Here is a 15,029-nt window from a genome sequence, read left to right on the forward strand (position 1 = left end):
CCACAAACCGAACGTGGGGATTTACCTTTGACCTCAGTAAATAAACATTTCACAGTCAATATTCTGTTCAGCCTCAGCGTCAGTTTTTTCTTTTTTGAAGTGAGCTGACATTGTTTAAAGGCTAATTTGCACTTGTTATTTGCAAAAACATCACAGCAAAGGGCATTCAACGGGCATCTAAACAAACAACACCAATACTGTCAAAACAGAAGCAACAAGCTAGATTCAGGGTTTAAATTCTACACAGTCTCGTTGTGGCTTCTGTTATATGCGTAACTTTGTTTTTTAACAGTACCAGCCAGACGGATTCAATTCAATTACCCATTGATTTAGATCATCTAAGTGTTTTCAAGACTCAAAACGTTCACTGTGATCGCCGCATATTCAGTAAGTGTTATGACATGCTTGACTGTCATTAATGATGAGGGATTATTAATATCAGGGAGAGACACCTGCAGGAAAATACAGATAGTGGAGATACTGAAATGCTGAGGTGGCATATCAGTGCTTGGAAGTAAATAGAGATAAACACATTAAAGAAGGTCTTCCAGCAGTCTAAACTGAAAGCAGCCCAACTAAGAAAGTGGTTCATGGAGACCCGAGGCAGCTCAAAATATATAATCCTTCACGGTTGGTGATATTCTCTTTTTTTCTGAACTGCCTGTAATGACCAATTACTTCCAACATGGTGCTAAAATCAATATTGGAAACCTTACAAGCAGGTCATGATGTGTGTCTTTGGTCATCACTGACACCAAAAGCCACAGTGTTCCCATGTTCAGGATGACCTCAGTCACTATAAGCATTGCCTGGACATGCAGCTCAATCAGAAACTAAATTGACCTCATGTATGCCAAGTGACTGTTTTATCAAAGTGGCAAAGTCACTTGTGAGGAACCTTCACAAGTTAAGATTTCATCGTCCGGGTCAAGCGCAATTGTAACTACGAAACACAACAAAGTCACCAATCTACACAGGCGTCATGACAACAGTGTCGTATAAACCAGACAAAAATTAAAAGTTAAAAGTAAATGTCGCAAAGATTTGCTTGCGGCTGTCGTTGACGGATGTACCGCTGACTAAACAGTCGCTCAAAGCTGATCTGCTTCTGTCGTAACTGTAATCCAAACTGGTGTATTTTGACTAAAATGATGGACTGCTGTTCTGATTGGTAAACTAAACTACAACCGACACAGGGCTGGCTGTGTGACTTGTGCTGCTGCGACATCCAGAAACGAGGCGGAGCAGGAGAGTACCCGCGAAGAGGATTGCTCCGGTTTATGTAACACCTCCCTTTGGTCTATTGTCACTTTTTAAACTCGTTCCTGGTGTCGGCTCCTCTTTACAGCTGAGGGGTGAAACAGTGTGGAGGTGTGTGAAAGGGAGGCAGACGAGCCGACGACACGAGAGATATATGACGGTGTGGGGAAGGGGGAAAAAAAAAGACAAGAAAACCAGGGCGGGCCAACGGTTTCCTCCAGCCTCGGATGGAAACAGGCGTTTGGCCAAATGACTTCATTTCAACCAGCGTTTCACATCCCGACATCATTCGTGGCTCGCAGTCACAAATCACATCACCGCTCCGCTTATCGAGTGCAGGGACTGCGAGTGTAGGCCTTCACACTTTAGACACTATTTATAGACTTTTTTTTAATCCAGACCAATTGATTGCGCATTGCTTTGGCCTTCCTCATATTGTTGCATGTCTGCATGGGAGCCTGTCATGCTCCAAAATGTATGAATATTGTTCGGTGGAGATTTCACTGATGACCAAGTGGCTCCTGAATTGTATGCTACACTTCCTCTTTCGGCGTAAGAAAGTAAAGCAATCCTGAAATGTATGGACTCTTTTGAACAGGGGATGTGTTCCAACATCACTTGACTTCATGTTAAATGAGCTCAGGTCCACAGTCGATCGCCGTTGTAATATAACTGTGGCTGCAGTGCTGAAGTGTGTTCAGAAGCAGTCGTTTCCCAAAGTTTCCCTGAGCTGACGCATTGATTCAAACCACATAATCATGTCTGTTTTAAAAACTACTGCCTGAATGCCAGGAGGTCTCAGCCTTTTTCTTTTCTTTTCCAGCCTTGTTCCTGACAGTTTGTTTCTGGACTCTAAGAATATTTTAATAGCATCATATTGTCCAGATATTTTTTTTCTTCTTCTTTTTTTTTTTTATCATACCTGCAGCTTTATGTTGAGAAACAACAATGTTGAAGTTTCATCCAGAAATGTCCAACTCCGGTCCTCGAGGGCCGTTAAACTGCATGTTTTAGACGTCCCCCTGCTTCAGCATATCTGAATCTAATGATGATGTCATCATCAGGCTTGTGAAAAAGCCCAATAAGGAGCCCCTCATTGCAATACATTGCATTGCAACTAGGAGAGGCCTAAACCATGAAGGATGTCACTCACTGACGTGAGGTCAACTCTTCTTAGCTTTTGTTTCCTTAAGCAAGATTACTATTCCCAAGAAATATCATCAACCAGGTAAAACTAAGCTGTGTCCTAGCGACCAAGATATTTTTTGGAAAGTACCACCGTAGGGGCTGTTTACATCAAGTCTCGTTTTCAGTGGCTCCGAGCATTGTTCTCTGGTTGCAACAGACACCCAAAACGCACTGAAAGGTTTGTTTTCACTTGAAAGCCTTGCGTAAATGGGGCCTTCAGTAAATGAAACTGTACCAAGTTGTCTGTGATTGAGACTCTAGATGTGAATCACTTCATGTCTTCTTTGCATCTCCATAGGTTGCCAGTAAAAAAATTGTTAAATAGCTGCAAGGAAAGTACCGTATTTTCCGCCCTATAAGGCGCACCTAAATACCTCAAATTTTCTCCAAAGCTGCCAGTGCGCCTTATCACCCGGTGCGCCTTATATATGGAAGAATTGCGCTACTTGAGACTGCTATTTGCCAGCTGAACACCCAGAAGCTTTTATTTTGACAACTCTAACTTCGCTACCGGAGCTTCAGAGCGGACGACACTCCACACAACACCTTCATCACTCATGGTTGCACACCAACATTCTAACAAACCAAAATAAACTAGATGAAATAATTACTCCCTAAACTGGGGAACAAAAACACAGCATAAACACAATCAACACACACACAAGCCCAACAAAAACCCACAATAACCTCCAACAACACAAAATTTGTCGCTGCAAGGCATGATGGGACATCCTGAGCTCCTCAGTGCAGCCGATAGAAACTCCCATAATTCATTGCAGCTGTTTGTGGTGTTTTAAATGCAATTATTGGGGGTTCTATTTGGTTTGTGGTGTCGGTAATAATTGTGTTGTGTTGTGTTTTTGTTGCTTAGTTCATGTAGTTTAGTTTATTATCATTATTATTACCGGTAGTTGTAAGTTGTCAACCAGCAGTGAAGAAGGTTTTGTGTGTAGTGTCCTCCTGGCATAGGCTGAAGGTAGGACTATCAAAATAAGGCAAGTGCACCTCTCTGGGTGTTAGAATCAGTGGAAAATGTAACTTAATGGCTTTGAGCTGTCAAGGTTGCTGACCACTGGTCTATTCCATGCGCCTTATAGGGCGGTGCGCCTTATATATGAACAAAGTTGTAAATTATGTCAATTAATGTAGGTGCGCCTTATAGTCCGGTGCACCTTATAGGGCAGAAAATACGGTACTCAAATCGCCTTCATGAAGTTCTTAAGAGAAGTCGTTCTGAAAGGAACTATTGAAGGTAGCCGCTTAGCCTGCAGTGAGAGTAGAATTATCCTCAGGTGTGCTGCTGGCCAGCTTTAGATATCAGACTGTGTGTACCTGCCTGAGTGGAAAGAGTCATTCAGTCGGCCATGGCATCCCTCAGTGCTGCATAACCTCCAAGGCAGCCAGCCTGTTTAAAAATAAGGCAGGCGTCCAAATCCATGCATGCCCCAGCAGACACACACTCACACACATACACACTCGATCTCACACAGCAGCCCGCCTTTTTTATTTTTAAACCAGATGTGTTTTTACTGGGTACAGTTTAGATTCCCGAGACACTCCAAATATGCGCTGGTTGTTCAGAATCGGGGCTGCCAGCTCTCTGATGGGGGATCAGTTCCTCTCTCTGCCTGCGGACTGGCTGGAGTCGCATGCTCTGCAGTGTTTCGTTTGCAGACGATCTGAATGAGCGCGTACCTCTCCTGTAACCCCACTTTCGCTTTCCACAGTTTATTGTGCACCTCTCTGACTTTCTCCTTCCATTTGTGTTTGTCAGTGTTTGCACGCCGCTGCTTTACTGCCGACCTTGATGCGTTTGTGAAAGCAGTAATCACAAAACGGCAGCCTCGACCTCAAGTCGGCTGAATTAGAAGTAGGGAGTTGTGAGGAATGGAGTCTACGCAATGACAAAACTCTGAGGTTTCACTTTGGTCCAGACTAATTTCTGCTGTTTGATCCTTCAGTAATATGGTAAACCCATGTGTTGACATGAACATGAACACTCAATACCACAGCTATGAGTAAAATACGATTCCCACCAAGGTAAGTGAAGTAATACAGATCAAAATACTCCACTTCAGAAACTATAATGTTTTGATACCGTGGCTTACACTCATGAGAAGAAAGTCGGTAATATAATAACATGTTTTTTTCTACACATTTTTGTTTGCTTTATTCGAATCAAATACATAAAACTGCAAAGTTTGTTGTAGAAGTAGAGCAGAGTAAAACCGTCAAATCTTTTTTTCTCAATTAAAGCTTATACTTTATGACTCTCCATTTGTCTAAAGGAGCCAAGACTAATACTGTATACAATGTAATGAACTTACAATTTCAGAGAACTCTGTTGTCCCCTTATATTCACTTAAACATTCTTATCCAGTCATATGCAATAGTCCATGCTTGACACTTTTTTATTAAAATATTGACACAATCACTCATTGAAATGATGAATGGATGTGCTTCAGTTAGGATTTCTTTATTTCCCCCTTGGGAAAATCACTTATACTCATCCTATTCATAGTTAACGTTAACTTGGAACACGAGGAAGAGTGGGCTGCCATGGTGTGGGGCCTGGGGAGCCGGTGAGGGTCAAAGGTTATTCTCAGGAACCATGAAAACTTGTCAACTATAGGATCAAGCCTTCAATACTCAGTCGTCTGCTTTAACCCAGTATATATTTGGTTTGTGGTGCTTCAGCGTCGTCAAATGGCTTTACTCCATTCCAGTCAAATTCACACACGCACACATTAACTACATCAGGAACAACCTTTGGTTCAGTGTCCTTCCAGGAACACTTTGAAATATGGATCAGTCATCCAAGCACCAACTTTATTGATGGCAGACACTCCTTTCATTTGATTGTGTTAGGATTGGTGGTGGACCCTGTCCCAGTCAGAGATTCAGGTCCTGCTCCTCTTTATCATTAATCGACGCGCTGTGATTGAACCAAGAACTTACAGGTCTCTTAAGCCTTTCATAAGCAAAGTTGTGAATGAATGTCCAGCAGATAGCCCAAAATTATGTGGAATATATTCAAAAGGCACATTTTAGAAAATCTGCAAATTTGTCTAGTAAAATATTATGTGCATTTCATGCAATGAGGAACCAGTGGGTGTCTACGTGTTTGCGTGTACGATCCAAAAAAGGATGTGACATTTGACCTGCATGATGAGTGTGGAGGCAAAAAACTCAAATCAGAAATCAATATTAAGGTTGAACTGCAACTTGCCAGTAAATATAAAGTCCACTGAGCAAATTAAAAAACGGATGTGCTAAACATATGTTGTTTGCATGATAAATTTACCCCAATTAGTAGACCGTGAAAAGGAAGTACGGGATGATGCAGAAAAGAAAGAAAACTAGTGTGTGATTACACATGCGACTGCATGTCACCTTCCTAGTCACTGGGTGATTTCTGAGCAGCGTCTGTTGCTCTCAACAACGCTCATTTCTGCGTGTGCGCGTGCGTGTACTGGCTCCCTCTGTGAACAGCTAATCTTTCTTCGTCAGCGTGTTTGTTCTCCCTCAGCGATCTCTGTTTGATATTTGAACACAGCTGTGTGAGAAGAAAAAGCTTGTGTTCTGTGCATGCATCTGTGTGCGTGCGCATGTGTGCGTTTCATTTATGCTGCCGGGGGACATTCAATTGCACAAAGACTCGTTTAAATGGTTCTAAAAATTGAGGTTCCCGTAAAGAAAACCCCAAAACTCTCAGGTATAGACGTGTTTCCTTCAGTCGTGGTTGCACCTGAGTTCCGAGTAATCCTGTTAGAAATGAAGGCAAATCAGTGTCGTCTCTCCATAAAGCATGGGAAGCCTTGTGTGTGTGTGTGTGTGTGTGTGTGTGTGTGTGTGTGTGTGTGTGTGTGTGTGTGTGTGTGTGTGTGTGTGTGTGTGTGTGTGTGTGTGTGTGTGTGTGTGTGTGTGTGTGTGTGTGTGTGTGTGTGTGTGTGTGTGTGTGTGTGTGTGTGTGTGTGTGTGTGTTTGATCCTTGTGACGATCTCAGAGGGCAGAGAAGTGGGAGCAAAAGTAAGTGTTTGTCATGTTGGATGCATGCAACACTGCTGGCTGGCTGGCTGGAGGTGTGTGTGTGTTTGTGCGCGCATATGCTGCCAGTTGGCGTGCGAGGAGTTGTCAGCGTGTTTGCAGGCTCGCAGAAGTGTACGGTCACACGGGTTGCCTTTTAACAACAGTGCATACTTTGAAACACTCACCACTCCCGGAAAACAGAGCTCAGTATTTCTGGGGTCTCTGCAGGCCCGTCTATAGAGAGCAGTGGGACAGCAGAAGGCTCGTGTTTGAGACGCTGAACACCGCCTCCCTCACCCCCAGAGCACTCCGAGGACTGACTCACCGCTGTCTCTCTCTCTCTCTCTCTCTCTCTCTCTCTCTCTGTGTCTCTGTCTCTGTCTCTGTCTCTGTCTCTGTCTCTGTCTCTCTCTGTCTCTCTCTGTCTCTGTCTCTCTCTCTCTCTGTCTCTCTCTCTCTCTGTCTCTCTCTCTCTGTCTCTCTCTCTCTGTCTCTGTCTCTCTCTCCCTCTCTCTCTCCCTCTCTCTCTCTCTCACACTCATGTCTTTGAGTTTTTATTTTTAGCTTCTGGACTTTCCTTCTGTGTTGCTTCTTGTGTCCGTTCTCTGTTTTGAGTGGGGTTTACTTTGATTTCTTCTCCTCTTCCTCACTCCCCTGGTTCTTTGGATATCTCGCAAGAGGCGGGTTGATTCTTGCGTTGCCGTTTACAATAAACACTCCCACAGTGAGGGTCATTTACTCAATCAAAGCCACATTCATCCGGTGTTCAAAAAACTGGGAAAATAGTTTTGTGACATGAAAAATGAACCTAATCGCCTCCCTCAGTTGGACTCGTAATACTGCTCCATTTGTTGGCAATTTATTGACATACACAAACATGATAGAAATTGGTTGATGGTCAAAAAGTTCTGATTACTGGCAAAAAATTTCCATTATCCATGTTTTGCAAATTTTGGGGGGGATGAGGTTTCGGGCAGCGCAACATCATTTAAACATGCAAGCGAGCACTTAAGTCAAAATCAATGTCTGCTTTGAGATTGTCCGTCTGATTAACAGTGCTCTTTCTCGTCAAACTACGTAGTTTACACCTTGTACGTCTCTTTTTTTGCCTACTAAGACCATGTTTACATGATGTTTTTGAGAGAAAAGGGAAAATGTTTGTTGTGTTTTGAGTGTCAGTTTCCATGACAACGGTGCTTAGAGCCACTGAAAAAGCCACTTTTTGGGAAATTTCGCCATCTAGCCATACATATGTCGTGTACTCGATGTTGTTTATGTTTATCGTGTATTGTTCTCTGAATGCACGTGTGTGTGGTTTAATTACAAAAACAACAGTACCCACTTGCGATGCAGTTAGCCTGGCATGCGACCAAAACGTCTTCTGAAACAGAAATGCAAAAATAGGGCCGAAGCTGTCTCCAATAGAAATAATAATGTATCATAGTTTAGTCAGTCTTTTGGTTTCCGTATATTTGGCATATTATATCACATGAAAGGAATTGTGATACTTTTGTGCAAGTCTTGCTGTAAAAGTGGGCCTATCCAGGGAACAATCTTGAAAGCAATTACTTCAACATGTGTTTTGTATATTGTGTGCTCCTTATGAAGAGCGATAATATTAGTATTATTAGTATTATATTTGAAAAATAATTGATATTGATCCTCATTTAAAAATTGTCAACTTTCCTGTCTGTCTATATCTTCAGGAGTAGTACAGTGACTGAGAAGAATAGATTTATCCATTAGTTTTTACCGATAATGGTGTCAGGAGACCTGATCTTTGTAGAGGCATCCAGTACCAAATCCTTCCAAAATCTCAATTTTCTTTACACAGTGGTCCTTTTATATCTCGAAATTGTAAGTCTCTAAATATCCATTCAATTGTGAGCTCAACATACGTTTTGAGGTCAGGTTTTTGGAAAAAGATCTGGAGAGTTACATTAACCTTTTAACTTTTTCACCCTCCCTCTCATGCTCTTAATCGACTGCATTTGACTGAACAAGCACATTTCCAATTACCAATCTCTAAACAATCAGTTACCCAGTTACCACAATCTCTAGTCACACCACCTGACTCACTTCATGTTGATAGTGACCACAATCCACCGAGGTCGCTCTCTCTGCAGAGAGACAGTTCAATTCCAGGTCTGACATAAGAAGATGACAATCCTTCCAGTACAGCTGCTTTACCCAGTTCCTGAATAAAAAGCCATGTCGCTAAGTGAACAATAATCACAAATCATTGTTCGTCGGCACTGATACTGCCGGTACGTTGTCTTCTTCATTGAGCATAACAATTAATTAACCTCTGCTTGACTCCCATTAAAGTGGGAAACAACTGCTGAAATACATGAACCTCCCCATGACTGCAATATATATTCACTGCCACCAGGTACAGAATAAATGGGAGTCTATTGAGGCAGAGCTTCCCATCATTCAATCACTGCAGCCCCTGTACTTTACCTCTAACGATCCCTTTCTTCACTCTTTGGTTTGCCGAAACTTTAAAGCAAACCCAAACCAAGGCAGGTATACAAATCTTATTGATTTACTAAAGCAAGTGCCTTTTAACAAAAGGAGTTGGCAGTTTTCCAGATCTGCTGCAGACTGGAGAAAGGGCTTCTGGTGGAAATGTATCATTTTGGGGTTATAATTTCAGAAACGTTTCCTGTTTACACTGCAGCATTTTTAAAACAATATCCATTCACGAGGAAATGACAGAAACACTGATGCTGATGTGTTGGCCACTAGTTGGCACTGTTGCCACGCACATACAGCAGAGAACAATACACTATAAATTAACAATGGGAGCACATGGACATTTGTACGGACACACAACAAAGTTGGATTCTTATTATGGTGACTATCCACTTTAAAACTGCCAACTAATATCAACTGGGAGTAACGGCACTCTGGAGTCACTCTGTTGTTGTTATTGTTCATTTGCTCGCATGCAGAAGAACTTTTTTTCAGTGCCAATGGTGCTCATGTGCAGTAGCAGTGTTTCCGCCATGTACACAGAGGGTGATTTCAGAAAGATTGCCGTTTCCATTCTCTTAGGAGAGGAGTTGGAGCCTTTAAAAAAAAAAAGTTCTTTCAGTGCCTCTGGGCACCATTTGTATCAAATGGACCCTAAAAATCGGCAGAGGTTTTGTGTTTTCACTTGAAAACGTTGTATGAACGCATTCTTCTTCTGATTTTACTATGTCCGCATATAATCCCCTAAGGGGGGAGAGTCCTGACCCCACCAGCGAGTCACTAAAGTGGTGGACTATTGTCGTTGTCCAGAGGAATTTGTTCTTGCTTTTGGATGAAACAAAGCTCTCTTGTTCCAGATGTGGACACATCAGCTGCTCGCTGCAGTTTCCTATTTCCCCACACATGATGTTGATGTGCTATTTGTTAGGGAGCTCGTTTACATTAGTGTTGTGTTACTGCAATGGCTTGATTCTCAGCGTCATGCAGCCTGGATTGCATAGCATCGGAGCTATTCTCCGGAAATGGTAATTTTCCTTCAAGAACATGGAGTTCTTTTGCCAGAGGGCTGCTCACATCTCATCACAGATCCATATCCTGACTGGACTGATGGTGCACAGTGACTGAAACTCAGGAGTGTACATGGTAGCTTGTTATTGAACCAGCAAACGTATTAATGGCTTCAGAACAGAGCTGAGAGCCTTTAGATTCAGCATTTTGCTTCTGGAGGTTCCTCTTGTGTGGGTCTGTCATGGCCGAGTTTAAAGGGTAATTCCAAAGCTTGCTGTTAAGCCAGGCTTAACCCAAGCTTAGACGGGTTAAAAGTGGCATAACAAAAATTTAGCATCTTCAACAACATATCCGTATTTCATGACAGCTCATTAGAAATACCTTGTTTTAGGTCAGAATCCTTTGGCGTTGAAAACATCAACCTGCTTTTCATAAAACTGGTTGGATTGAGGGTTGTTTATCTTCATGGTATTTATCTATGGGGCATGTATTTAGTTCATTGAAGCACACTGAGCTGACCATCTCGCAGCTCCACAGCGTTGGGGTGGTGGCGTGTCTGTGGCTTCTGTAGCTAAAACCAGCTCGTGCATATAGGCACACACAGTCGTATACAATACACACACATGCATACACCCACCCACCCACAGCTGTTGTAGAGACTCAGACCACAGAGGAAGCAGAGCCAGTGTTGTGTCTTTCACAGTACACCACAGCTCTCTGACTGTGTGAGACGCCGTGAGTTCCGCACTCAACAGACAGAAAACAGACCAAAGTTCGCTCTTCCCAAACAGTTCGCTCCGGGCGAGATGGATCCCGGGCGCAGCTACCAAAAACCACCACCAGCGATTTAATGGGCTGCTTGTTATAAAGGGTGTCTTATCGGTGCCTCCCATCCTGTGCACCGAGGAACACTTCCTAGCAGGCACGCTGGTCTGCATCATTATTTCTCTTTGGGTGACGATCACATGTTGCTGCGGCTGATTCAGTGTCTTCCTGTTTCTTCCGCAGATCCACCGAGACAGAGAGGCGTCGTTCCATCAGCCCTACAGCACTCAGCACTCAGGTAACTCTCAGCTGCTGCTCCCCCACTAACTCCCCTGAACTAGGGAAGGGTGTGCTAATTGTTTAATATTTTAATTACCTCTCAAATGAATGTGCTTCATCTTTTAATAGAACTTCTGTATGTTGCGAGCTATGCTTTAAACACTGTTTTCCTGCCAGCTGTTGGTGTGTTGCATCTGGGTCAATCATGCATCAGTGTTTTGTGGCAGCTGTCTGTCTGAAGGAACAACGATCAGGAGAAAGTTTTGCGTAGGAAAAACTGCCGTTCTGCATCATTCCGCCTGATTTCTTCTTTTTTTTTTCACTGAAATGGAACAATTTTGAGCTTTAAATACTATTTGGTGGTATACAATCTTATGTGAAGACTAGTATTTTGTTGCTATATACTTTTCAGATTGATGGTTACTCTGCTTTTTGTGTATTTTTGAGAATCTACTCTTCCAATGATAGCAGCTGTGACCAGCAGGACTCTGGGAAAAGGTTTTTTTGTAGTGTTTTGTAACCAAATATGAGATTTGAAGGATACACTTAGTAAGTGTGTCACCTACGACAAGGATGCTTTGCTGTTTGTCTGAACCTGTTTTCTTTGGCAGTTTTGTCTTTTGATACCTGGGAGTCCACATTAGCACGTACACAGGCAGAGAAGGGGAAGCGGACGTGTCTATGGCAGAGAAGTAAGAATTTATAGGAGTCTCCGAAATAATCTTACTTTAAACACGGGCAGACAAGAATGCAGCACTCAATAATTTGGGCTGTGAATTCTAGTCACAATTGGCACTTTAGAGTATTGCATTGCTGAGACTTCCTCTGCATCTGTTGAGTGTTTACCTCACTAAGACGTGGCTCCTCTCTGATCGCACAGCGGTGATGGGATACATATTTGAGCCAGCTCCACAGGCTTGGCGGTATTCGACTTTGTGCTTCCCTCCCTCCTGTAGCAGTCTCGCAAAGTGACTTTGCTTTAAGCTTAAGATTTATTCAGCCAGACAGTGTAAAAGCGTGATGATATGGGATGTGGTGTAAACTCAGCAGCATTCAGTCAGCAGTGTATTACTCATAGTTACCTTAGTTTTCATCAGTTTTTTTTTCCATTTGTTTTTATGAAGAAATGTCTCTCTTGTGTTAATAGTACATTTTTAACTCTCCTATCTGCATGTTTTCTTTATTTTTATCTTATTCTAACAATAGTCATGTTTGTTGCGTAAAGCAAAATAGGAAAGCATCGAAAAGCATATTCAGATTTGGTTTAGGTGTGTGGTGTCTGTGTCTTTGCCTCCTGATGTTCCATTATGTAGTAGTTTAATAGTTATCTGTAAAGTGTTTCTGCAGAGGACACGTGCTGGAGCTCAGGGTTGAAGACTGCTACTGTGTACCTGCAGAATTATTTACTGTTGTAATTTGCATAATTGTGCAATTTTGAAGGCAACTAAGCCAATCCTGTAATTGTTCTCTATTGGACCACCATTGCATATGATCACTTGTGGTTTTGCTAAGATTAATGCTATTTCAATGGACGCCAACACAGCATGGGGCTGGAAGGACACGCGGTAATTACACATTACACTACTCTGCACAATGTTAGCATGGCTTTGACACCCCAGAGCAGGACTTTAACTCAGTCCTCATCAGAAAATCTCTTAATTCTAAGGATATACATGCTCAAGTTATATGTACTGGATCAAAAATACAGCAGAGATTGAACATTTCAACATTTACTGTATCTTTTTGGCCAAAAGCATTAGGCTGTATCCTCTGGGGAAAGTTTCATGGACGTCTTTTATTTGACAAATGATTACAGTCTGAATCACAGCAACAGAATTCCCACCCTTCTTTCTTTAACTTACATAAAACTCTTACAAGCTCAGTCGTGACTGCTGTACATGGTTGATTTTTGCTTTTTGACTTTTTTATGTCAGTACACAGACATTTTCTGTGAGAGGAATATTAATGAATGCTTAATGCATTAATCAATATGTTTGGGCAGTGGCCAGAAATGAAGATAAAACAAAAAAAGTACGATTGTTTGACCTTTACAAGATGTGTCAGAATTTAAAAATAATAAATAAATAAAAGACCACAGATCGATATGCTGGATCTGACTGGAGACAAAGTGCTGAGGTGGTTGGGTGAAGAAATACAGAGAATGGAGTGAAGCCCATTGATGGAACAATAAAAAAAAAGAGATTGAGGTGTCAAGCGGAAGTGAAGTGGAAGGGTGGGCGAGGGTGGGACTTCCTTTGTTGTAGCGATGACAAATCGACATCACTTCCTGGAAATCTCTCTCCCACTCTGATCTCGTTCAGCTTGTCTCAACTGTCCAGTCACTCCTCTCCCTCTCTCCCTCTTTCCTATTGTGATAATCTCCAGTCATACTACAACTTGGACAAATAGATGAAAGGGTTTTTTCAGAGGAAGACTTTCAAGAAAAGAAGTTAAAACAGATCGTTCCAGGCATAAGCAAAGAGGCGGCAAAGGTTGTGTATAAGATCCATTCTAAGCTCTACATGGTTTGGTACACTTGAGGCAAAAAGATGAAGTCTGAACCACTTCGAGGGTTGACTTTCCAGCCCTCCTGCGTTGAGCTCAAGTTTCTGTATTTTGTAATATTGAAGCCATCCAGTGACCCGTGTGTCAACTGTATCCACACCAAGGGCTGTGCAGAGAATTGAGTGAAAGGTAGGCTACATCCTGAAAAGATGGCAGTGCCACGACAGTGCTGCATGTAATCCTCAATGTTGTTTTATCAGGATTTCTTTATGAACAGAAATTACACATCATTTCTGCAAAGCATATGTTAGTGAGGGACGCACCAATCCACATTTTTTTCACTTCCGATCTGCTACTCATACCTGAATTTGGATATCTGCCGATACCAATACTATTCCAATACCAGAGCTCTGTTTGTTATAATATCATTATTATCATTATTGTTGGCTTTATATGAGGCTGAAATAAACTCCTCTCAACAGGTATGAAATGTAGGAATGTATGCACGTATTCTCCCAAAAGGCAATTTGAGGTTAGTTTAAAGTCAGCAAAGGAAACAGAACAAACAATTTTTGCTCAGTTTTGGCAATGTGGGGGTCTGTGTGAGGTCACCGAGGTGTGAATCTCCTGTTGCAGCATGGAGGAGCGAGCGGTTCATTGTTGCCGTGGTCAGTCCCGTTCTCCTTGACGAGCTTGCATTTTAAAACCGGGATGTCTGGCGGCAGAGCGTCCGCCTTGCTGTACAACGGTGTTGCAATGATTGCACGTTGCTGTGTTGCTTTGCGGTGTTTTGAGTGTAATATACCTCCAGACAGCGGACATGTTGTCATGAAAAGTGGGATAGCTGCAGTGCTACTACTCTAGCCTGCTCGCTGGCTGCAAACTGTGGACTGGATTTCCTGACTCATTAGTCCGCGTCTCATTGAGACGCGCCTCCGTTCGTGAAATCTATTCTACATTTTGCAGCCAGCGAGCAGAGTAGCCTGCAGCACAGACATGGCTTGTGGATCGGGAATTTCTGATCTGTGAATTACGCTGGTGTCAGAACCCGCTACTGGATCTGATCGGCCCCATCCCTAATGCTATTGCCAGTTAGTGTAACAGTGCATCAGACTCCTCCATCCATTAATCCATCCATCCATCTATCCCAGCAAACATGTGGAACAAGGTAAACCCAAACATGCAGGGAAATATGGAAACTTCACACAGATTGCCCTATTAGCCAGCATTTCCAAGTGATTATGATTACATAACCAACCGATGCTTTTCTGCACATGTGCAGAATCTGCCCTCCGGTCTCCCCTTCAGCAGCCTCCTCTAAAACTGCCGGTTCATGTTCTCTTGCAGGGAATCTGTTTGGTCGCCTGTCTGGCTGCCTGTGGTTTGCAGGCCTGTATTGAGTCATGTTGCTGCTTTGCTCCTATTGTCGCATGATGTTGTATTTATGACGGGTGAAGCCATGTCCTGTTTAGCTCGACTCCATTCAGTCACTCTCGTTTCTATGAGAGGGGACATGT

General features: G+C 42.7%; 1 protein-coding gene across 4 annotated transcripts in view; it reads left to right on the forward strand.

Annotated features, from left to right (window-relative positions):
• akap13 (A-kinase anchoring protein 13) overlaps positions 1–15,029 on the forward strand; it is an 86,182-nt gene that overhangs the window by 13,343 nt on the left and 57,810 nt on the right. For all 4 annotated transcript variants that reach the window (XM_080500652.1, XM_080500653.1, XM_080500654.1 and 1 more), the window contains one exon: positions 10,972–11,026. In XM_080500652.1, coding sequence (XP_080356778.1) covers positions 10,972–11,026 — 55 coding nt within the window. The remainder of the gene's footprint in view (positions 1–10,971; positions 11,027–15,029) is intronic.

The sequence above is a fragment of the Blennius ocellaris genome, assembly GCF_963422515.1.
Source record: "Blennius ocellaris genome assembly, chromosome: 1".
NCBI classification, from domain to species: Eukaryota; Metazoa; Chordata; class Actinopteri; order Blenniiformes; family Blenniidae; genus Blennius; species Blennius ocellaris.